The sequence below is a fragment of the Schistocerca gregaria genome, chromosome 3 (genome assembly GCF_023897955.1).
Source record: "Schistocerca gregaria isolate iqSchGreg1 chromosome 3, iqSchGreg1.2, whole genome shotgun sequence".
Classification (NCBI taxonomy): domain Eukaryota; kingdom Metazoa; phylum Arthropoda; class Insecta; order Orthoptera; family Acrididae; genus Schistocerca; species Schistocerca gregaria.
Window position 1 is genome coordinate 203,484,599 of NC_064922.1, and position 25,720 is coordinate 203,510,318.

General features: G+C 43.1%; 1 protein-coding gene across 16 annotated transcripts in view; it reads left to right on the top strand.

Moving 5' to 3' along the window:
- Positions 1–25,720, top strand: part of LOC126356142 (bromodomain-containing protein 8) — a 482,606-nt gene that overhangs the window by 76,949 nt on the left and 379,937 nt on the right. For 8 of the 16 annotated variants that reach the window (XM_050006870.1, XM_050006869.1, XM_050006866.1 and 5 more), the window contains exon 6: positions 8,323–8,465. In XM_050006870.1, coding sequence (XP_049862827.1) covers positions 8,323–8,465 — 143 coding nt within the window. The remainder of the gene's footprint in view (positions 1–8,322; positions 8,466–25,720) is intronic. The other 8 variants (XM_050006868.1, XM_050006864.1, XM_050006865.1 and 5 more) reach the window with 1 other exon arrangement.

A 25,720-nucleotide genomic window follows, 5' to 3' on the forward strand; every position in this document is an offset into this window, starting at 1 on the left:
GTTCCACACCTTCCTCTGTCGTGTGTGCCAACTTCAGACAGCTCTCTGGAACCAAGATCCAGTCCCCAATTTCCATCCTGACAGTTGCTGAGAATGTCATCTTGGACCCTATTGCTATCTTCAACACCTTGGGCCTCCATTTTGCGGAAGTTTCGAGCTCTTCCCACTATCACCATGCCTTCCACCATTTTAAATGAGCAGAAGAGGCTCAGGTTGTACCCCTCTCTTCTCTGAATTGTAAGTGCTGCAATGCCGCCTTTACTATGAGAGAGCTTGATCGTGCTCTCAGTTCATCTGGGTCCTCTGCCCCAGGGGCCAGACGCCATCCACATTCAAATGTTGCAGCACCTTTCTCGTGTGGGCAACCACTTCCTGCTTAACATGTACAGCTGCATCTGGGCAGAGGGCACATTTCCTGGATGCTAGTGCGAAACCAGCATCATACCCATACCTAAGCCTGGTAAGAGCAAAAACCTTCCTTCTAGATACCATCCCATCTCTCTTACCAGCTGCTTTTACAAGGTGATGGATCTTATGATTCATACTCGGCTGGTGTGGTGGCTCGAGTCTTGCCATTTACTAACAAATGCACAGTGTGGATTTAGAGCACAGTGTTCTGCAGTTGTGACCATCTCGTTACTTTGTCCACTCGTGCCATGAATGGTTTTCTGCAGAAATCTGAGACTGTGGTCAAGTTTTTTGATTTGGAGAAGGCATGTGACACCTGCTGGAGAACAGGTATCCTCTGTATTCTGTACACATGGGGCTTCCATGGGCACCTGCTTTGTTTTCTTCGGGTATTTTTACAAGACTGAGTTTTTCAAGGTGCATGTGGGTTCTTCCTTGTCGCACTGTAATGGTATCTGACGCCAAATGCAATGTATTGACATCAAGTGTAGCGGGTGGATGCCAGAAGGTGCAGTGTTGAAACTCGGCGAGAACTTTCCAAATGATTTATTTCTCTCCACTACAAAGCTCCGTTCACCTTGGTCCACGTCACAACGCCCCGCATTGCTGAGGTAGCACCCCAGCGACCTGTGCACGCAACGCTGTGTCAAGCCGGCCTTGTACACCAGCTGCAGAGTTCAGATTATGTCAGGATGGCTGTGGCAGCAGCCGACTCAGTGGCAACTGTCCTTGTTGTCTCTGCACTGCTTCGCTGGGAGCCATAGGCCGACCCCGCTGCTGCTTCTTCCTCGCTATCATAGCTAGGGACACGGTGGAAATGACCACCCGCGATCCGGCATCTGAATCTGCGGTCCTTGCCACGGAAGTCCCCGGCATGTGTTCGTAGCCAAGACGACTGCCCATGGTAGCGAGCCGAAGAGTGGCCCGCCCTGGCTGGCTGCGGACCCCGCGTCGGCCTCAGAGGGTCGAACCAACGACTCGCCGTGGACTGGGATGGTGTCGCCCCATCTGTTGCTGCGAGTAGCCCAATGGAGTGACACACCCCGCTGTCCAGGAGAGCTGCCAAACTTGAATGAATCTCGCTAGAAAACAACACCTCGGCTGCGCGTCTCTGTTTCCCTAATGCACTGTCATGTATGCCCTGCACCCTGGTTGTGCCAGTGGGCCCGTTCTGCTATAGCTTGCACCATGCGAACTGCTGCATTTACTCTTTTCAGCCGTTGCCTTTCCCTATACTGTGCGGCATGTTGAACAAGCTGTACGGCTGATATGCACCCCTCTTGCTCTAAAATGAACTGGTTTGCAGATTGCAACAGACCTGGCTCCAGAGTTTGATTTAACAAGGTCAGATTCTGCCTTAGCAAAAACTGTTAAGTAGTTTCTGGCCAGTACAGCTGTTGCTGTGTACAATTAAATTGTGTGCCTCCTGAAATTGACGCTGGCAGATGGAAGGTTTATCCTATTATGTTACACTTAGTTCCATTGATGAAAATTCCACTTCTTTTGAGTTCTACATGTTTTGCTTCCATAAACACTTCTTGCTCAAAACAATTTGCTACTACCAAATTACAGGTATCATAGCTGGAGAAGATCCAATGCATCCTGACTCATTGCAAGTTCCATTTTGGTTCCACGATGTCCCTTCAACAGTCTATTCCTTTCCCCCTAACTAAAAATAACTTCACTGTGCACGTGTTCTATGTTTGTAGATTCACAAATTTTCCTCCAACATTCACTATTTTTGGTCCAAACTCAACACTGATTCTGTGACTACTTTCATCCTTAAATTTACATTATATGAACTGGTGCAATAAACACGACTTTCCTGACCCAGCACTGTCGATAACTAAAAATTTAAACAAGAAATTATAGTACTCTGACACCGTTCAACACACATTTATTACGGCTTTGCCAAAAAATTTACTCAGACGCATTTATCTCTCCAGAACTGTGTTTGATCTCTCCTCCAACAACACTCCACATCAGACGCTACACTTCCCTTTTCAGTGACCTGAGGACAGAGGCTCATTCTCTCACTTCAAAAAGACTGCTGCTGCAGCAGGCTCACAAGGCCTGTTTTCAACACACACAAAATACAATGCCCAATTACTCACGCCAACCCAATGATACATAACAAAAAAAAAAAAAAAAAAAAACTATGAATACTCCACTAATTTCTGGATCGCAAAGCATAAGGTATTTCACTCTGTACTCTAATTTCCTGGTTTTCTCTGCACTTAACACCACTCTTCACTCTCTTCTTCTTCCTCTTTCTTTCCTGTGACACGCCTGGCATCACATCCGGGCAACTCTTAAGTGGCTGTAAGCGCTCAATGTTTACTATCATTGTTCTAGTTGGCAGCTGAAGCTTAACATTAATGGGGGGGTGGGGTGGGGGGGTGGGTGGGGGGATGTGGTTTCAACAACTTGGTATGGCCCTTGATACCTCGTGAGGAACTTCCTCGTTTTCTCTTTTTGTGTATAGGGGCTGGACAGCATTACCCATTGCCCCACTTTATACTGCTGTTAACTTCCTTTCCACTTTACTGCCTCTTCCTTTCCAAAGCCTTTGTATTCACATTTTTTACCCATTTCCAAACATCACGAATTGTTCTTGCGAATAGATGTACAGATTCACCAGTCCTTCCTTCCTGTAGCTTCTCTAAATCAAATGGTGATGACATTTTTCGCCCGTACACTACCTCATATGGAGACAAACCGGTATTTGTATGGACTTTTGCATTATATGTGCATACAATATGCTTCAAATACTCTTCCCACTGACGGTGATGAGAATCCACATAAAAACTCAGCATCTTCCCAATAGTTCTATGTACCTGTTCTGTCCTGTTGGCCTGTGGATGCAACGCGCTCATTCTCCAGCTTCTTTACATTCACTAATTTACACAGTTTCTTCATTAAATCAGACATGAAGTTGGTCCCTTGGTCAGTAATTATTGTCTCCTTTAAACCAAATTTCAAAATCCATCTTAGAAAAGTACTGGCACCGTCGTAAGTGATCCAAAGTCTCCAGTATGTTTGGAATGGGGTATGCGTCCGTTACGGTCTTATTATTGAGGTATCGGTAGTCAGAACAGAACCTGTATTTCTTAGTTCCATCTGCAGATTTTTTAGGCACAGCGACAATGCCTGTTCCCCAGCAACTATTCCGCAAGCTGCTGATCAATGAAATCCTCCACAATCAGCTACAAATACCTCGATATTCTGTATGGTTTATGATAAACAGGTGCTTCATTCCCTGTCGGTATCCTACGTAGAACTAATGGAGCTGCTGGCAACGGCCATTGTGGAAAAAGCAAATCCTTAAATTCCCACAATAATTGTTCCATATGCTCTCTTTCTCCTCCTTTCAAATGATTAATTTTGTCACGCAATGCAGTTTTATGGGCAGTTAGTGGTTGATCGCTTTGCCTACCTCTTGAACACCAGTCTTCATCATCTTGCGCATCCAAATTTGTTACTAAAACTCCTTTCCTCAAATTCGCGTCTACAGTGCTAAAATTATCCACGTTCACGGGAACTATTCACCTGTTGTTTCCCTCCTGTACGTGTACAACATTAAGTTTCACAAAACAACCCAGTGAACCCAAATCTTCATTATCCTCTAATGGTTCAGTAACACATACTGTACCCACAGGTAGATTTGACTCCACACTTACCCAAAGTGACTTCCCGGTGCCCGGGGCACACACTCATGCGAATTAAGCCTTAATGCTAATGTACGCGGTTCAATTGGTTTTTTCCTTATGTTGAGCACCCCTCGCGACAGCTCTGCATTGACAACAGTTTCCCCTAGCAGAAATAACATTCCACCAAGTTCCACAGTTTGTTGTCCAAGGTCAATTTTGGCATGATGTTGATGCAAGAAATCTACTCCTAGGACCATGTCGTAGCCCTCGCTTACCCATGGTACTACCTCCATGCATGCATTAAATTGGACTTTCTCTATGTGAAAGTCAACAGTCACTGACACCAAAGGTGTGACTTGCTTATTCCCCACTCCATGCAACCTATAATGTGGTGGGTCTAACTTCCTTTGTCCCATTATACTCTTAGTAACCACTGACACTTGCGCCCCAGTGTCCAACAAAATCTTAAACTTTTTAGTTCCTGCGGATCCCACCACTGAACATTCCACCTCTGCATATGTATTTATAGCATTGAAATTAAACGGCAGCTCCCTTAGGTGGCTCTTGGGCTCCCTCTGCCTTTTAACACTTGTACACCTCTCCTATATCCACTTCTCCATCCTCCTCACTTCTGATTTCCACCTCTTCCTCTATTCCTTGGTGACTAGGTATGCTGCCTCTGCACATGTCCCGTACAACCTCACTTATAACATTTTATACTCGCTGCAAATACTGTTTGCCTCTCGTGTGCCCCTGTTGCCAAGTCTATTTCCTCACATTGAATTGCCAGCTGAATGGCCGAATACAAATCTTTTGGATTCCCTTTCTCGTGCTTTCAGTGACATATGTGCCGGTAACCCTCTCAAAAATACATCAAGTGCCTTTGCTCGGCCTCTTGCAACAGAACACTATTCATTTAATCGCTCTGACCCAACTCGTAAGTATACTCATTAATTTCCCTTGTCCTGTCCGCAAATTTTTCTATCGTCTCCCCCTGTCTCTTTGTCATTGTACTTAACCTCTCCCTAAAGTACCGAGTGCTGTTCTGTTTCTTGTACATTTGTAAAAGCCCTTCCTTCAACTGCTTAAACTGTCCTGCCATCCTTGAGGCCTCAAAACACCTTACATATGTTTTTGCTTCACCTGTTAATCTAATTTTGACTATATGTAACAACTGCTCATCAGAGCAACCATTCATCACCGCTGAAATTTCCAAGTTCTCCACAGACAAGCACACATAATCAGATGCCTTTCCAGAAAACGTAATAATTAAACTCGCAGCAGCTGAATCAATCTCCTGCACCCTAGGCAACGACGTCTGATTAGGTGTGGTTTCGCGCCCACTTCTAGACGTTAATTCATTTCTCAACTGCGTACTGTCCGCCATCAATTGTGCTACCTTTTCCATCAAAATCCACTTCTGGTTCAGACACACCTTGCATCCTTGACTCTGCCATTGTGTTGCTTTTGTTCCCAATTAATAGCTTTGTTTCGGAATTAAGTAAAAGAATAATCTGACTTCCTACAGCTCCGTATCATCATACTCAGTATCATCATAAACCAATACAAAAGTAATTAAATGCCACAAAAAATAATAAATCTATCTGCCTCAAATACACTAACAATTACTCTGACAGCAAAATATACTATGCCCATGCAAACATCTAAAAATGTGGCTTCCCAGGAGCCATACTAAAAAAATTTCCAACACTCAAAATGAACAATTTTGTCAGCACTCCCCACATCTTGTGACTGCACTGCATCCGGTGGGCTTGAATGTTGTACTGGACAAATGATGTCCGCTATTCTGACACTAAATCTTATGGGAATATGACGCGAAATGTGGCGTATTCTCACCAAATGTAGCGGGTGGGTGCCAGGAGGTACTGTATTAAAACTGTGCGAGAACTTTACAAATGATTTATTTGTCTCCACTACGAAGCTCCGTTCACCTTGGTCCATGTCTCAAGGCCTCCCACGCTGCTGAGGTAGCACCCCAGCGACATGTGTGCGCACCGCTGTGTCGAGCTGGCCTTGTACACCAGCTGTAGAGTTCAGATTATGTCAGGATGGCTGCGCCAGCAGCTGCCTCAGCAGCCATTGGCCTCGTTGTGCCTGCGCTGCTCTGCCAGGAGCCGTAAGCTGGCCCCGTTGCTGCTTCTTACACACTAGCATAGCTGTGAACGCGGTGGCAACAACCGCCCGCGATCTGACATGTGAATCTGCAGCCCTTGCCATGAAAGTCTCCGGTGTGTGTCGGGAGCCGAGACTACTCCCCTTGGTAGCGAGCTGAAGAGTGGCCCGCCCCGGCTGGCTGCAGATCCCACATTGGCCTCAGTTGGTGGAACAACCCCAGACACAGTCTCCCAGCCAATAAAGCCAGTATGATTACTTCACCACGTAGTTTGACCTTCAGCACTCATTCTGACCAAATGAAACTATAAAATCGCTGTTTACAGGTGACACTAACATTCTGACCTTATAAATCTGCATTGTCTCAAGTGTATAGCAAAGTGCTGCTCTATGGTGAATGGCTGCAGTGGATTGTCTAAAATTACTTGAGGACCTCTGTTCTCTATAGGAGACAATTTTTCTTATTTATGAAATTTTTAAAAGTTTACATTGCCCACCATGTTACTTAAGTATCCAATTGATAAATTCTTGGCATTTCCAACAGTTGTTAAATACTTACGGGATCAAGATGCATAACCTACTGCATCACATCATAAAACATTATGAGAAAGATAAATATGGCTGATATGCATGTGACATCAATTTCAACGTACATAAATTACTGGTAGTTAGTAAAATTCTGTTCCTGAAATGGCAAACAGGCGGAATCAAACAACATTGTTATATTCCGTTCTGCATTTTCTGTTTTTTTTAAACAGGTGGATCACGTCTTCATAATCTTAAAGATGTCTCATTTTCAAACTTCTTAAGTACTGAATGATGTTTGAAATGTTATAATAGGCATAAATACTTGTCTGACCATTATGATAAACCCAATAAACAGCAGGAGAAAAACTGGGTGTTCAAAATTGACATTTCATTTTATGTATAACGGGGGTTGTGGAATGGGTGGAATTCTGAAGTTAGAAATAAGTAGAACAGTTTTTCCACCATCAAGCTACCCACAAGCTGGACTGAATTGAAACTTCCTGGCAGACTAATACTATGTGTTGGACTGGAACTCGAACTTGAGACCTTTGCCTTTTGCGAGCAAGTGTTCTACCGACAGAACTATCCAAGCACAATTGACACTCCATCCTCACAGCTCCAATCCTGCCAGTATCTCGTCTCCTACCTCGCCGACGTCACAGAAGCCGTCCTGCGAACCTTGCAGAACTAGCACTCCTGGAGGAAATGGTACTGCAGAGACTTGGCTTAACCAGAGCCTTGGGGATGTTTCCATAATGAAATTTTCATTCTGAAGCGAAGTGTGTGCTGATGTATATTCATATGAACACACATTCTGCTGCAGAGTTATAATTTAATTCTGGACTGAATTGGTTGTAGCATTCTCCTTACAGTGTTGTTTCTCACTTGAAGGACTTACTAAAAGGTAGATTATTTTCTGGCAGTAGGTTCTAGAGGTTTGAGATGGCATTTGTATGCAGTGGGAAGTATTTTATCACCTGCAAAACTGTGGTCATTCTGTTTGAAACATTGCAGCCAATTATTTTCTCTACAAATTAACTCACAATGCTAATTAAAGTAAAACTAGCTTCAGTTGCCTTAAAGAAATGATGGAAACAGATTCTGTACATATTGGTATAGAAGTAAACTGTGTAGCTCTAGTGGTCTCACATTGATTATTAAAACTGATATGACATGTCTTATTGTTTTGAAACATTTTATCAGATATGTGTTTTTCTGTGGTGTCTACCTGAACAATATTACTTTGTTGTTTTGCTTGGGCAGAAACATATCAAGTCAACAATGAACTTGAATTTAGAATAAATACATGTTGCTCATAAGTCGTTTAAGATACTGACATCTTATACAGTCATTGTTGAACTAGTGTGTATAGTTTGTTTTCAGATATATTTATTTCATATTGTCTGTCTGGAGAGAGAGAGTCAGTCTCGTTTTTGACAAAACACATCAGTGTGAGTGCAGCTGCAAAGTTCTTCCTGACATTTTTCCGCCTTTTTGTATATTATGCATGTAGCCAAGTAAAATGATGTCTGATAAGTGCTCTCCTAATTTCAAATTTTTACTATATGTGAATGCTTGGTATAGGATGACAAAGCATGTACAGTTTCTGTTTCAGCGCCTTCACAGTCTCCTGTCCATCGTAGGAAGGGTGGGCTACCTCGACCAGTTGGTGGCCGTCGCAGCAGCAGTCAGTCGGAACATAGCAGTGAAGCAGACAGTCCAATAAGTGAGCCATTGAATGTAGAGGCGAGTAAATTACTCCTATATTTTTCCCCAATATCACTCTGTGAAACTAGTTCGTGAATTTCTTTGTTGTTATTGTTGCCACCACCACCACCACCACCACCACCACCACCAACAACAACAACAACCATTCAACATCCATTATAGTCTTCATTTGTATACATCTGTCATGCACTTCCATTAGGCTTTGGTCTCTTGTTTCTTATTGATTGGAATTCATCAAAAAACTACCTTGCTCAATTTACTTACCATCCCGCTGCCTGGCAACATGTCCTGCTTACCTCAGTTTCATGTTCATACAATCCTAAAAATGTCTCCACTCGAACTTGTTCTGCAGTCCATTTGTTTGTTTTCTTATCTCATAACAACTTCCAACATGTGTTCCTCAATTTTTGATGGTTTTCGTGTCAGAAGTCCATGAAGCAGAGCCATAATTTCAAACTGGTGATACACACTAATTGCGAAGTTTGTATGTGACAAAACCCAATGAAAGCTTTATTTTGAAAGCTCTATTTAATTTATCAAAAGACCTTCAGGCCATATTTACTTTGAACTTATTTCTGATGATGTGCATCCAATTGTTGTCTTCAGCTGCACTAAATACAACAATTCATTAAGACTGACTCCAGAATATAGAACAATAAATATATGATAATATGGAACTAATAAAATGGAAAGGTAGTAATAAAATGTCAGTTATTGTTAGCACAAGTGATGTTATCATATATGATTATCCGTCTCCATAGTCCTGTGCCTCTAGTTTCAGTTGCACATAAATGATAAAATAATTTTCTATCTTATGACTCAATTTGACTTACATTTTTAATGCAAATTCTATAAACTATATTTTGTAGCAAACAATCATGTTTAGCATCAGTATTGGCCACTGCTGTTGATAATACTGATTTTTATATTATTTATGTTGTTAGAGGTGACTGTGCCTGAAATAATAAGCAGGGGATGTATCTGGATTGAAAATGAGGGAAGCCGAAATTTCCCTAAAAGTAAGAAATATGTTACGCAGATATTGTGAGAGTAGCCATTTTCGAATAATTCACTGTCGATGGTTGGTTGGTTGGTCATCAGTCCGATCGGATGAGAGAAGACTGGGGAAGGGAATTGGCTGCACTCTTTCAAAGGAACCATCCCGGCACTTGCCTGAAGTGGTTTAGGGAAATCGCGGAAAACCTAATAGTGGCCGGACCCAGGTTTGAACCGTCATCCTCCCGAAAGTGAGTCCAGTGTGCTAACCACCACGCCACCTTGCACTGTTTCAAGTCTATGTCACTTGACTTCCATCCGTATAAGATAATTGAGTACCATATTTTATGGTCTGTAACATGCATTTTTTTCTTCAAAAAATTGCCTCCAAAATACAGATGCATTGTGTACTTGAAATTAATATAAAAAGTCCAATGTTTGATTTAAAATTCCTGTCTGTCTTAAAAAATACCTTATATTTGATGCTGCAGGAAACCTCTCTGTCTGGCAACATTTGATTCAACTGGCAGTAGTAGAGTTGCAGGGATTTACAAGCTTGCTAACACTGTCTCCCTCCCGCCCCGCCATCACAAATCCAGAACACAGTCCAGCCCATGATGCACCATTGCAGCCGACAGAGCCAGTAAACTTGAATTGAAAGTTACTTGTGTTATCAGCAACAGAAAAATATTTTTTTTAGTATCTAGTTTCATAATGGAAAAAATAAGATATTCAGAAGATGCGGGTTATAAATTAAAATTAATAGCATATGCAGAACAACATGGAAGCAGAGCAGCTGAGCAGCATTTCACCCCTCAACCAACAGAAAAAAACCATTTGTGTTTAGCAGGCTAGAAAAGAACTGAAAAACATGAGGAAGACCAAATGTACAAATAGAGGATTGAATCCAAAATGGCCAAAGCTAAAAGATAACGTGTTGAAATGGATTCAAGGGCAGTGTTAGAATGACATTGGAATGAATACAAAAGTGGATCATATAAGCTAGCACTACAGTGGAACTTAACAGACTTTAAGGGTGGAGTTGGTTGGTGCTACAACTTTATGAAGCGTCATGGACTTAGTGTGTGAACCAAAATCAAAATATCTCAGAAAATGCCTCAATGTTATGAAAGGAAAGTATTATATTTCCATCGCATCGAAAGAAAACCAGTGTGGAGTAAGCCAAATAACGAATATGCGTAAAAGTCCTTTGACATTTGATATTCTGAGTAACAGAACAATTGATGTGATAGGTGCTAAAACTGTAACTATAAAAACGAGTGTACATAGAAAAAAGCACTACACTGTTGTCCTTTCATGTTATGTTGGTGGTACTAAACTTGATCCAGTGATCATTTTAAAGCGTAGAACAATGCCAAACCCTTTGGAAATGCCACCATGTGGTGGTGGTCATGTACGTGACAAGAATTGGATGGAGGCTGGCATTAAATTATGGATTAACAGTGTGTGGGAGAAAAGGAATGGTTCTTCATTGCGGAAGAGTTCTCTTCTTCTGTTAGATCAGTTTAGTAGTCATTTGAAAAATTCTGTGAAAGAGAAATTGTGATAGGGAAACAGAGCTTGCTGTTATTCCGGGAGGACTGACTTCACAATTGCAACCACTTGATGTCTCGATAGATAAACAATTTAAAATGTACTTGAGAGAGGAATGCAGGGAAACCTAACATGAATTCATACTGAAGGGTGCTTTAAAATGAGTTACAATCAAACAAGTGTTTCATTGGATAAAACAGTCATGGTCTAGAGTGAGAGAAGATATTATTGTTAAATCTTTCAATATGTGTGGCACAAGTAATGCTCTTGATAGCAGAGAAAACCATCTTCTATTTGAAGAGGACGGCGGTGAGGAGGAGGGAGAAGAAGGAGAAGGAGAAGGAGAAGAAGTAGAAGTAGTTCAGTTGGAGATTTCCAGGGTTTTTATAGACCAGTTTGGATTTATAAACTATGAATTTTTTTAGTCTGGCTCTGTAATCTGATAATAAAATAGTAAAAATGTAAAATAAAGTATATGCACACTTGATGTGAAGTCAACCTTGTAATGTGCAACACTTACTTACACTGTGCTTTACTGTGGTATGCACTGTAAAAGAATCTGAATGTAGCAGGTATTACAGTCCAACAACATCTTCCGCAAAGCCTTGCATCCACGACCAGCTCATAACCGTACCCCACCACAAAATCTATACCCTAGGTGGCTCACCACTCTTTGGTGAGTTTGTGCTTGGCTACCCCTGGGCCCCATCCTTTGCAGCATCTTTCCCTTTCTGACTGCATGTCTGCCATCCAGTTACTGTTTACCCCTCCTTTGGGAACATGTCTAGGATGTTTTTGGGAATGTGTTCTGAGGCTTTAATAGCCTGACATCAGAAAATGCGCCCCCCCCCCCCCCCCCTGGGGGTGTCCACAACTCTTTTGTGGATACGTGCATGGAGAGCACAGGACCCAGAGCAAGTGCGGCTCTTTCCTTTCCGGGCTGCATACCTTCCTTTTCCACATCCCCCCTCCCCCCCTGCCTCTTCCCTTCCCCTTCTCCCCTTCTGGGAGTATGTTCCGTGCCTACGTCCGGAGACGGACACTCATAACTTTAAGACAGTCTCTCTTCTTCACTCTCTATGTTCTGTCCTTCATTTGTCCGCCTCTTTCCCTTGTCTCTTCTCTTTACCCTCTTCTCCACTGCAGCGTTTCAGACGTCTCTTCTTTCCTTTCCTTTCCTTTTCTTTGTGCCTCCCTTCCTCTATTGTTTCCTCCCTGTGCGTGTCTGAAGGCTGACCCATGCATTCCCACATGTAGCCGGTGACGGGGTAACGCGTAATTCCCTGCCCTGGGTAGACAGGTAGGACACGTACGTACCCCCTGGTAACAGCCAGGCCCAGGAGGGGTGATTACCCGAGCTGATATCTTCCGAAAGTGTCTATTGGTTCCTCCGTCCGTTTCTTCGGAGGTGTGACCTGAGGTGTGAACAGTCACCTAAGGCGGGAATGCCCTCTGAGAGGGCCCCCACAAGAAAGGATTGCGCCATCGGAGACGCCGGTAATCATGGGGGATACTTCCGCAATGGTTTCCTCATCATCTACTATGTCTGCTCACAAGTGAAAGTTAAATGAGTCTCTGCCATGGACAATTCTTCCATCAGTGCCACAGTTGCTTGTTGTTTCTTGGTTGGACGAAGGTCAAGACTTCTCCACATTCAACCCTTTCATTATTCAGAAAGGTGTTGACGCAATTGCAGGTCCTGTAAAGTCTTTTTCCCGATTAAGAAATGGCAACTTGTTGTTAGAAACAGTCATTGCCCTCCAGGCACAAAAATTGCTATGTACTTCACTGCTACACACCTTCCCTGTCCAGGTGGAAGCGTACCACACTTTAAATTCATCACGTAGGGTCGTTTATACATGCTCCCTCGACAGATTGTCCGACAAGGAAATTCAAAACTACCTGTCTGACCAGGGTGTAATGGCTGTTCATTGAGTCATGAAAAGGATTGACAAGGACTTGGTTCCATCCTGTACTGTCTTCTTGACATTTGACAGAGTTCAACTTCCATCAAACATAAAAGCCCTTACATCCCAAACCCTACGCGTTGCTATCTGTGTCAGCGGTTCAGTCATACCAGCCAGTCATGTTCCAATCCGGCCAAATGTGTTAAGTGTGGCAAGGATGCCCTTGAGGGTGTTTGTCCACCTCCACCCCTCGTTGCATCAACTGTATGGGTGATCATGCTGCTTCCTCTAGAGATTGCCCTACTTTCAAAGATGAATGACTTATTCAGGAAATAAGACCGAAGGAAAAGGTCTTCATTTGCCGCTTTAAGTTATTCGCCAGTCGAAAGCCCACTGTGCCTCCGGCAGATAAATATAGCACTGCCCTTGCCCTCGGCCTACTAAGGAGGCAGCCATGCAGACATGTGATCCCACCTTTAATGCCACAGTCGTCAGATCGGTCAGTGCAAAGATCACCCATTCAACCTACTATCACCTGCTCACTCTACGGCTCACCCTTAATCGGATTCTGCTACACCACGAGCCCCAAAATCAGACACCCGGACTTCGTAAAAAACCTACTAGCGAAGATTTTTACGTACCCTGACAACACAACCATCGATTCCTCCCTCATCTCAACGTCCTGTTTCCAAGAAGGTTCAAAAGATACGAAGTTCCTCTCCTTCTCCGCCACAGTGTGTCTCATTTACCGCGCCACCTGGCGGTAACCGCCCTCGGCGTCTTCCGTGTCCCCAAGGTGCACTGCTGGCGGCCGATTTACCGGCTGATCGGTGGTGGCAGGAGCTGCCCCCGAACAACCTATGGATCAGGATCTTCTGCCTTTGGCTAAATGCCATTCCACGCTGGCGGCCGCCGGCTCTCGGCAGTTGTTGAATTGAGAGCAACTGTGGTGAGATTCTTCCCTTTGCTGTCCACCGTATGCCAATTATCCATTGGAATGTCCGCAGCATTAGAACCAATCGTGATGAATTGTCAATCCTCTTATGATCCTACTCGCTGGTCATCTTCTGTCTTCTGGAAACAAAGCTGCATCCTCACAATCACTTTGTTTTCCCTCATTTTCAGTCAGTCCGGTTTGATCTCCTCTCTGTTAATGGCACTCAAGCACATGGAGGACTCCTGATTCTTCTTCATGATACTGTCCATTATCACCCAACCCCCTTAAACAGTTCCTTCCAAGCTGTTTTGGTCTGTCTTTCCCTTTCTCGATACACCTTCTCTCTTTGTACTGTATACATTCCATTGTACACACCGATGGCAAGAGCTGATCTCCTTCATCTCTTAGTCAGCTCCCGTCCCCCCTATTTACTGCAGGTAAAGGTTTCCTTCTTCGTACTTATAATCGCATCTGGATTGAGGGACATGTTCCCGCATTCTGGTGCGAGTCTATTGTTGTACCGATTCCTAAGCCGGGGAAGGACAAGCACTTGCCTTCCAGTTATCTACCCATCTCACTTACCAGCTGTGTCTGTAAGGTGGTGGAGCGAATGGTTAACTCTCGTTTGGTTTGGCTGCTTGAATCTTGATGCCTACTTACCAATGTACAATGTGGATTTCGTAGGCGCCGATCTGCTGTTGACTATCTGGTTATCTGGTTACCTTGTCGACCTTCATTATGAATAACTTATTGTGGAAGCGCCCGACCGCGGCTGTGTTCTTTGCTTTGGAGAAGGCTTACGACACCTGTTGGAGGGCGGGCATTCTCCGCACCATGCATACATGGGGCCTTCGCAGTCGCCTCCCTCTTTTTATTTGTTCCTTTTTAATGGATTGACAGGACAGAACCCACACGTACCTTGAACTGTCAGACACCTTTCCCCAGGAGAATGGGGTGCCACAGGGCTCAGTTTAGCGAGTCGCTCTCTTCGCCATAGCGATCAATCCAATGATGGATTGCCTCCCAGCTGATGTATCAGGCTCCCTTTTCATGAACGATTTGATCATCTATTGCAGCGCGCAGCGTACATGTTTCATGGAGCGGTGTTATCAGCGTTCTCTTGACGGTCTTTACTCCTGGAGTGTCGCCAATGGCTTCCATTTTTCTGCCAAAAAGACGGTCTGTATTAACTTCTGGCGCTACAAAGAGTTTCTCCCACTGTCTTTAAGAGTCGGTCCCATTGCTCTCCCATTCGTGGAGACAACAAAACTGTGCTGGTCCTTCCACGTTTCCTATCTTTCGGCTCGCTGTCTGCGATCTGTCGACACCCTTCATGTTCCGAATGGTACCTCCTGGGGAGGCTGCAGTCTCCTTTCTTCAGCCTGCTTTTCGCATGGTTCCCTTCGCCGATATAGAGTGTTTTATGTCATCGTGTTGCTCTTTTTGGCATGCACATTGGTCTACACTTGCCAACAATAAATTGTGGGGCGTGTAAGCTCTTCCCTGTGTTTGGACCTCTTCCTCCCAAACTCATCATCGGGAGGAGGTAATTTTAACTCGACTCCAGATAGGGCACTGTCTTTTTAGCCATTGACATCTTTTAAGTAGCAATCCTCCCCCATTGCTCTCAACTGTGGATGGTGAGACACCTTTTACTTGAGTGTCCGACTGAAGCTCTTTTTGGGGCAACAACATCCCCTTCTGTAGTGATTTTCTAAGCTTTCCTTCTGTTTTTTAGTTTCCTCACTTTTTGAGTTTTGCTCCCATTGCTGCTGATTTCAATTTGTTTATTTCTTTATTTTTTCTTAAGCCACAGACCGGGCACTAATGACCGTAGCAGTTTTGCTCCTTAGAAAAACCAATGGAGGGTTTTTTTTTTTCTTCCTTTCTTTGCTCTCCATCTCCTGTCCCTTCCCCACCCCTGTGTTTGAGGTCCCTCTTTGTTTCCTTTCCCTTCCTATGTGCTGCTGAAGACTGAATCACAGGTCTGCTGCATAACAGGTGGCTGGATAATGCATAATTCCTGGGTGAATGGGTGGAGTTTGCATGTACCTCCTGGAACAGACCAAGCCCAGGGACGGGTGGTTGCCTGAGCTGTTACCTTCCCTAATAAGCAGTTGGTCCCTCTGTCAGGAGTCTGGGAGGTGTGACCACATAAGGTGGGTGAGGCCCCCTCTGAGGGGGGGGACCTCCAGTTGGATGGAGCGCGTAATCGGAAACACTGGCAATTGAGGGGTTTCTCTCAAGATGAGCTGCTAAACATCTGAGTCTATGTCTACGAAATGTGGACAGAATGAGGCTAAAGATTCCCACGCTCTCCCAGCGCCACCTCAGTTCTTCATAGTATCACACATTGAAGGAGGTCAGTCCTTTGCTAAAGTTAATCCGTTTGTTATTGAGAAAGATGTTGATGCAGTTGCAGGCCCTATGAAATCCTGTTGTTTACGCGGTGGCACTTCACGTTTGGAGACTAATTGTGATTATCAAGCAGAACAACTGCTTGCAGGTTCTCTTTTCCACAGCTATTGTCTGCACAGCTCATGGTCTAGTGGCTAGCATTGCTGCCTCTAGATCATGGGGTCCTGGATCGAATTCCCGGCTGGGTTGGAGATTTTCTCTGCCTGGGGTCTGGGTGTTTGTGTTTGTTTGTGTTGTCCTATCATATCATCATCCATGATAGTGGCTAGATTGGACTGCATAAAAAATTTGAGTGTGAAAATACTTGGGCCTTTGTATGGACAATGATGACTGCACAGTTGAGTGCCCCACAAACCAAACAACATCATCATCATCATCCACAGCTATCCTGTTCGTGTTGAGGCCATCGAACACTGAATTCTTCGCATGTTGTTATTTACACTAGGCTGCTCGCTGGTCTGACTAAGGGAGAAATCCAAATGTACCTCTCTCATCAGGGTGTCACTGCAATTCATTGGGTCCCCCCTCACGTCCGATCAAGTGGTGCTTCCATCAAAGATCAAATCAAGCTATGAATTCATGAGAATCTGACTGTACATTCCGAACCTGATGTGCTGCTACCAGTGGCAATGATAAAACCACACTCAAATGTGTTATTTATGGTAGGGATGCTCATGAGGGTGACTGCTCGTCTCCCTCTCCCCACAGTGTAAGTTGGAATGACAATCATACAGAATGCTCTGTGTATCTCAATGAGTGGCCCATCCAGGAGATCCGTGTGAAGGAAAAAGTGCCTTATCTTGTTGCCTGCAGGTTGTTGGCTAGTCAAAAGACCCGTGTTTTACCTTCTAGCACTTATAGTAGCATTCTTGGTACATGTTGCTCCACAAAAGACACTGCCAAGCAGACTTGCAACCTCAAATTTAGCACAGTGGTTCCCCAGTGTCATAGTAGCATCCCCATCTCCTTCTCCAGCTGTGAAACCCCCCCCTCAAATTTTCTCCTCCAGTGGCAAAATCACCTGCTGCACAACAGGTTGCCTGGAAAGGACAGAAGGAATATACCTGCGAAGACGTTTTACACCCCTTCAGCCAACAAACAGCAGTGTCTTCATCTGAAACCGCAAAATCTCTAAGAAATCAAACAAAAGCAAACAGCTTTCTCCTTTGCCAACTCGGAGATACTTTTTTTTTTTTTTTTGCCCCCCTTGAATCCTCAGACCGACCCCATGAGAATGTCAACACCTCTGTCGATCTTGTGGTGGAGCAGAATCCCCAGGCATTGCACCCTGTAGCTGTGAATCTTCGAACTCTGGCACTCGGCACCCACCAAGGTGACAACCCTTCAGTTGTATCCTTCACCCGTTTACCTGTCATGACGATCCTCCAGTTAAATGTTCATGGTGTTTGGACGCTGCCATTCCAAGAGCAGCCGTAATTCCTCTTTTTTTGTGACGCGAGGAAACAAAATTGTGTTCTCGCAACTGCTTTGACCTCTCGCATTTCTTTCCAGTCTGCTTTGACCCCCCCCCCCCCCCCCCTTCCATGAGAGATATTCCATCGCATGGGGGAATCATGCTGCTCTTCTGGGATGACATTCATAGTTAAACCACCTGACTGACCACCGGGCTGCAAACTGTTGCTGTCTGTATTTTCCTTCCTCGCTTCACCTTTTCTCTTTGTACTGTCTACATCCCTTCATCATTCAGTGTCACTAGATTGGACTTCTTCCCGATTACTGGCCAACTCCCTCACCTCTTTTTGCTGCTCGGGGACTCGAGTGTACGCTATCCTCTTTCGAGCTTCCAGAATCTGTTCAAGAGGTACCCTCTTGGCTGACCTTCTCAATCAATTCAATCTCATCTACCATAACATTAGAACACTCGGGTTCCTTTCGATCTCCACGCACACCTATTCCCATATGGACCTCTCGTTACGCACTGCCCAGTTTGCCCATCATCTCGAATGGTCAATTCTTTCTGACATGTATTCAGGCTTCCACTTCCTGTGTGCTCTCTGTTTGCTGACTCCTGCCCACCTAGGTGTAAACCCAATTGTCAGCTCGCTAAGGCCAACTGGAGGCTTTACTCCTTCCTGGTGACATTCAGTGAACGACATTTCCCCAGTTGTGATGACCAGGTAGAATATCTTAAAAATGTTGGCCTTACTTCCGCATAACATTCAGTTCCTCACACTTCACTTTTACCATGCTGCATCTTCCGCAGAACATCCGATTCCTTAGACTTCACCTTTACTGTGCCTTGTTCCAGTCCCTTGGTAGACTGAGACGTGCCACGATGCAATTCGTGCATGGAGGCATGCTCTCCACTTTTTTAATCGCTATCCAGTGATGGCAAACTGCTTTCGTTATAAACAGCTGCGTCTGCAGTGCTGTCACATTCTTTGGGACAGCAAAAATGCTAGCTGGATTTTATTCACTATTTCTTTTAACAGTTCCACTCCCTCTTCTGCCGTGTGGGCCAACCTTCGATGGCTTCCCCAATTTCCAGCAATGAGGCAGATGATGTCATTGTGGCCTCATTGCTATCTCCAACACCTTGAACTGCTATTTTGTGGAGATTTCAAGCTCCTCTCCCTATCACCCTGGCTTCCTCCATCAGAAATGAGTGGAGAAGGCTCGGGTGATACACTTCTCCTCTCAGAATTGTGAATTCTACAGTGTTGCCTTTATTACGTGGGAGCTAGATCATGCTGTCATGTCATCCTGATCTTCTGCTCCAGGGCCGAATAATGTTGACATTCAGATGTTGCAGCACCTTTCTCTTGTCGGCAAGCACTTTCTTCTTCATGTGTACAGTAGCATCTGGTCGTATGGCACGTTTCTGAGATGGTGGCCTGCAGCCCACATCATACCCATACCTAACACCATCCTTCTAGCTACCACCCCACTTCTCTCAACAGCTGTGTTTTCAAGGTGATGGAAGGTGTGCGATTCATGCCCGGCATAAAAGCTGGTCCTAGTCTCACAATTTATTAACCACTGCACAATGTGGATTTCGAGTGTGCCGTTCTGCAGTTGACCATCTCATCACTTTGTCAACCCATGTCATGAACGATTTTCTGTGGAAATGCCACAGTATGGCCATATTTTTTGATTTGGAGAAAGCCTATGTTTTTAAGAGGCAGATCTTTTCCAGGTGTGTGTGTGTGTGTGTGTGTGTGTGTGTGTGTTGTATCCACGAACACTGGATGCCTCAGGGCTCTGTCCTGAGCGTCGTCTTCTTTGCTATCGCCATTAAGCATAATATGGCCAGTCTCCCGCTAGCCATCTGTGGCTCCCTTATTGTTGATGATTTTGCAATCTATTGAAGTTGTCCACAGACTTGTCTCCTTGAGTGGCTTCTTCAGTGATGCCTTGATCATCTTTGAACATGATGCATAGCTTTTGCTTTTCCACAGAAAAACTGTTTGTATAAATTTCTGGCAGTGCAGTGGGTTTCTTCCATCATCTTTACATCCTGGCCCTATTGCTCTTCTACTCACTGAAACTATGAAATTCCTTTTTTGTTGGACCTCTCACGGTCTTACCTGGCAGTCCACTGTACCTAATCCCTCAGTGTCCTTCGTGTCCTTTGCGGTACTTCCAGTATAGCGAACTGGAATCAGTTTGTTCCAATCCCTTGTACTTTCAAAACTTGACTGTCGGTGTTTCATTTAGGTATATGCACCTCTGCCCATCTTACGCCATCTAAATACAATTCATCATCATGGAAGCCGTTTGGCCACTGGTGCCTTTTACACGAATCCCGTTGGGAGTATCTATGTAGAAGCTCCCAAACTACCACTGTCATACCAAAGTGATGTTCTCCTCAGAGGATAAGCTTGCCTTTTGTCTTTCATGCCTGGTTATCCATTCTGTGTGTCCTCCTTCAATGAGTCCTTTGACTGCCACTATGGGGCATGTTCCTCTTCTGTGTTACTTTCAGCTATTGCTCAGGCAGCTTACTCCACTTTCACACTAACTCCACTTTCCTGATGAGTGTGAAGCCTTCACCACCTTGGCTTTGTGCTGCGGCTCCTGTTCGTCTTGGACTTCATTTGCTTACTTAGGGCACTACTCCAGATTCGATCCCCTGCTTCAAGTTTCTTGCTCTTCTCACATAACTTAGCGACAGTACCTTTGTGTACATTGATGGCTCTCAGACTAACCATGGTGTCAGGTGTGCCTTCATCATGGGATCTGTCCATTTGCACTCCTGTCTTCTGGAACACTGCTCAATATTTACAGCAGAGCTCTTCGCCCTGTTTCAGGCCACCCAGTACCTCTGGTGACACAGGCTTTTCAATTGTTGTCTGTTCTGATTCTCTCAATGCCTTCAGAGCCTGCGTGTGCTGTACACAGTCGATCCCTTAGAGCAGAGGGTCCAAGAACACTCCCATATGCCCAATTTTGAGAGAGCCACTATGATGTTTGTGGGGTCCCTGGTCATGCTGGTCTAATAGGAAACGTGGCTGCTGACGCTACTGCCAAGGCTATAGTCCTTCAACCTGAACCCGCTAGTTCTTCCATTCCTTCTGGTGATCTCGTGTCGTCACCTGTCAGCAGTTAATGTCACTTTAGTGTCGCTACTGATCTTCTCTTCATGGGAACATGCTCCAGGCCCTCTTATCGCAAAGAGATCTATTTTAGCTAGGTTGTGTATTGGGCACTGTCGTTTTAGCTATTGTAAGATTGTGCAGCTAGAATCTAGGACCTGGGTTATTTCTTGCACAGATCGTACATTGTTTCTCACATAGCTTGTGGTGTATTTTATTTTGCTGTTACTCACTTGGACATTTGACAGCACAACTTAGCAATGCGTTAGCTGAAGCTATAATGAAGGAATAGGTAGTGTCTTGCAGTTTTCAAGCAACAGTTGAATGGTGCAAGATAATGCTGTTTGTGGTTGGTGCACTTTCTACAAGGGGTGCCTGCCTGAGGGTTAAGACTCATTTTGCGTTAAGAAATCATTTACAGACCATAAAATATGTTGATTTTCTCAGTACGCAATCCTTTTGGTGGACTTCCAGAGGTATACAATGAATACCTCATCATTTATGTACAATCAGACACACAGCCAACTAACACATTTTTAGGCCACGGTGCACTTTTGCAGTCTCTCCACTGTAACTAGTGAGAAACTTCATTGGCTGGAGGTAGGAAGGGCTTGCTGTATGTAACTTTGCTCCAAATAACCATGTATTTCAATCTTTTGTCATAGTCCAGTCAGGATATGGACAGGAAGCACCAGTTTTGATACTGGAATGACTTTTCATCCTCTACACTGAAATGACTGAATAGGGAACTAATTTTGACTTTGGTGACATGAAGGATCATAAAAATAAGGTCAAGAATGAAAATTGTCCAATTTCCATGTGGTACCTACAAAATTTTGATTGTACAAGTGATAGACATAAAGGTTTAATTATCACACCTAACAAGTAAAGTTGCATAATTAGTGTGTTTAAGTAAGCCTCCAGGTGCACATCTGCAGTCCTGGGAACATTACCACAGCACATCAAAAACAGAACAGTGCAGCCCTTGTATAGAGAGGAGCAGGGTGTGGTAATTTGTTTTTGACAACAATGGCAATGTTGCTGCTGTATAAGGCCAATCCAGATGGCTAAAGAAGTAATTTGCATTGATCTGGCATAGCTGCAACATTTTGGCTGCTTTTTTTCTTCACAGCAATAATTAAAATTTGACTACTATCTCACAATAAAAATTTTGTTAGCAATAGGTGAAGCCGACAATGTTCATTCTTGACTTTGTTTTTGTTATTATAACACTGTACGGTGGTATGAGAATGAAAACACAGGAAATAGTAAGTCACAAGGAAACAAAGTAAATGTATAAGTAGATTTGGTCGTTGCTGAAACTGGTTCAGTTTGCATTAAAACTTTGGTGTTTTTAAGTGGAGGATATGAGCACTTCCAAGTGTGCAGATTAGCAGTAATTATATTAACATCATTCAGGACAGTTAAGCATAAAGCCAAAACTGATGCTCTAAAGAAATGACCCTTTGTAATAATAATTGTTTTGCATGACCTAATATTAGATGAAATTTCATATTTTAATTATTTAGACTGTTATATTACTGCTCTCAAAGGACAGTTACAGAAAGTGGGTAACATACTAACATATTATTAGGGCACTTAACAGAAATTTGAAAAAATAAAGCATCTGTAAAACCATCAAGAAAGATGAACACATTCAATCTGAAACTGTTCAATATGAAAATAAATTTCTAAGAATGTCAGTATTGTCAAACTGTAGCTTTATTTAAACCTAGACAGTAGCAGAAATAAAAAATACCCCTGAACATACATCTGAAATAAAATTCTTAATAGGAGTGTACTTCTTTCTTCTTTTCCTATATCTTCAAAGGGTTGTGTGTGTGGCCAGATGCTTTTCCTGTTGCCAATCCTTTCTTCGTGGGACAGAATTTGTGTACCCCATATACGTGCATCTAGTGTCATACCATGTGAAATCGTGAAAATGTTTTTGAAATGTTTATGAATTGTGTAACTGGAACAATGTGGGTACCAGCCCAGTATGTGGCAAACCATCCAAAAAAATCACTTCTGGACTGGTCGACACATTGCCCTTATCGTTAATCTGTCAGGTGGATTTAATCCAGTGCCGGCACGCCTCCGAAATGATGGTGATGTTGTATGGCTCAATTGCAAGTTTTCTGATAGGGTGCCACTTTGGTGACTTACATGTCTGTGAGCCAGTGGCACACGGTATTCTCTGGTGGTCACCCATCCGAGTATGAACTGGACCCTATATAGCTTAACTTCAGTGATCGGGTGAGAACCAGTGTTTCCAATGCTACAGAACCTTTGTCAGTATAGAAATACAGATGTTGTTGATGTCTCAGAACATGTTGCTTCTTCTAGTCAACTTGTGCCACAAATTCCTCTTTCCCCCCCCCTCCCCCCCCCCCCCAAATTCTATTCTGTGCCTCCTCATTAGATGCATGATCTACCCATCTAATCTTGAGCATTTTTTTCTGACTAATTATGTTACAGGTAACAATTACATTTGTTTATAACAAATCAACTAGTGCCTGAATTTTAGTGCTAACATATATCGGAATTCAATTAACATGCTTTATTTATATGTTCTATTTAATTTGCTGTAGTAATTTTATACTGATAGGTTTACTGGTACATCCTGACCATGTGCTACATTTCTTTCGATTAGTTACAGTATTAAGTTCACATTTATATTCTGTTTCCCACATAAGAACAATGTTAATCAGCAAAGCATCATTTTCGAATCATATGTATACTGAAATTATGGTTATTTTTGTATGTAATTTGGAAATGGGTCACTTTACAATTGGACAATTAGGACTGGGGTTTATCTTTAATGCTCTCCGAGGGGTTCTGATAGGGCAATGAGATAGAGTAATATTTCAGCTTGTCAACACCTGCTTACTTTGGAATTGGAATTATTATATTCTTCTTGAAGTCTGAGGGTATTTTGCCTGTCTCGTACATCTTGCTCACGAGATGGTAGAGTTTTGTCATGGCCGGATCTTGCAAAGCTATCAGTAGTTCTGATGGAATGTTGTCTGCTCCTGGTGCCTTTTTTTCACTTACGTCTTCCAGTGCTCTGTCAAACTCTTCCCGCAGTATCATATCTCCAATTTCATCTTCATCTACATCCTTATCCATTTCCATAATATTGCCCTCAAGTACATCACCTTTGTATAGACCCCCTATATACTCCTTGCACCTATCTGCCTTCCCTTCCTTGCTTAGAACCGGTTTTCTGTCTCAGCTCTCTTTTCTCCAAAGGTCTCTTTTATTTTCCTGTAGGGAGTGTATATAATGAAAAGAAACTTCCACATGGGAAAAATGTGTGTGTGTGTGTGTGTGTGTGTGTGTGTGTGTGTGTGTGTGTGTGTGTGTGTGTGTGTGTATTTTATATATATACTCCCTACAGGAAAATAAGAGAGCTGAGACAGAAAACCGGTTCTAAGCAAGGAAGGGAAGGCAGATAAATGCAAGGAGTGTATAGGGGATATATACAGATATTGAAAGATAATATAAGACAGTTAGCTACTAATGAACTTACAAGTTCCTAATAAGGATGGTTAGTAGCTAGTGTGTAACAGATATCAATTGTTAGGTTACTATTGAATTTGATCTTGATGGAAACTTTGAAGTGGATGATTATAATTTGTTACAAGCTACAGTACTGATTATTACTAATTACTATAGTAAATATATCATCTTCTTGTCAAACCTTCCACATTTTAATTGACTGTAGTGGAGTTATAGGGGAGAATATTAGTTCTTGTTGGATGGTTATGAATCACAACCTTGAAAAATTTACATTCATTTTTGTCCTACAGTTAATGAGACAGCATCTTCACTTGTACAGCATGAGCTTGCTGGCAGTGTTGTTCAAATGTTGGTTGAAAGGCACAAATTTGAAACCTTTGTCTGGACCCTTTTATTTTTAAGATTTAGAACTTTATTCTGTTGTCCCTAAGTTATTTAAGGCAAATACCATGACTATTTCTTTGAAATGTAGACAGTACTCTTCACTATTCTCACATGATCAGTATTGTACTCAATCACAAATGACCGTGTTGTTGATGGGTCCTTAAAGTCTAATTTTTCTATTTCCATCACATAAAGTAAAATGTGTGCCCCACAAAAATGAGAGAATGCAGATGTTCATTTGCTAAGTATAAACAAAATTGATCACTCCAGAAAACAAAAATCACAAACAAGCCTTTGGAATTGATCCATACTGTGTAAAGACAATTAATGCATGATTACTTAATGTTTTGGTTATGACAGGCTGGAGGCCCAGGTTAAAAGAAGAGATGGAGAAAATTCAATAAGAATTTGTCTTAAGTTTCTTTAAATGCATACAAGAAACACAAATTAACTGAAAATTGCACACATAGCAGTGTGTAGTGTAGCAAACAAGAAAACTTCACTTACATACTTATAAATTTAAAACTTTACAAAGGAAGGACAGCTTTAGGCCACAAATGGGCTTCACCAGTAGGAATTTACTATGAAGAGATTGTTTCGTACAGGTAATAATACTGACGGTCAAGGAACAGTGAACATGAGAAGGATGGGGTTGACTTCACAAGCACACATTTACGTTTTTGTCACTCCTTACACAATTATTCTTTTGCTCTTTATACCTTTACTGAACTGGGTAACACTCTGATGTAACTCAAAAGTATAATTAACTTTGACTGTCTCTGGTGAGGCCAAACTCTCCATTAGCTTCTTCTGCAATTTTGAGCACAGCAGTCGTTTGCTGTCACCTAACTTATCCTCTGTGTCCCACAGATTTCATCCTGTCCAGAGGAGTAAATAATTGTTTCCTGAAACCCTTATCCCTATTGGATTAAGGATTTTAGATTCCAAAAACTAAAAATAAAGTAAAATTTTCTTCACTGTTTTTGTCATTTGGTTAGT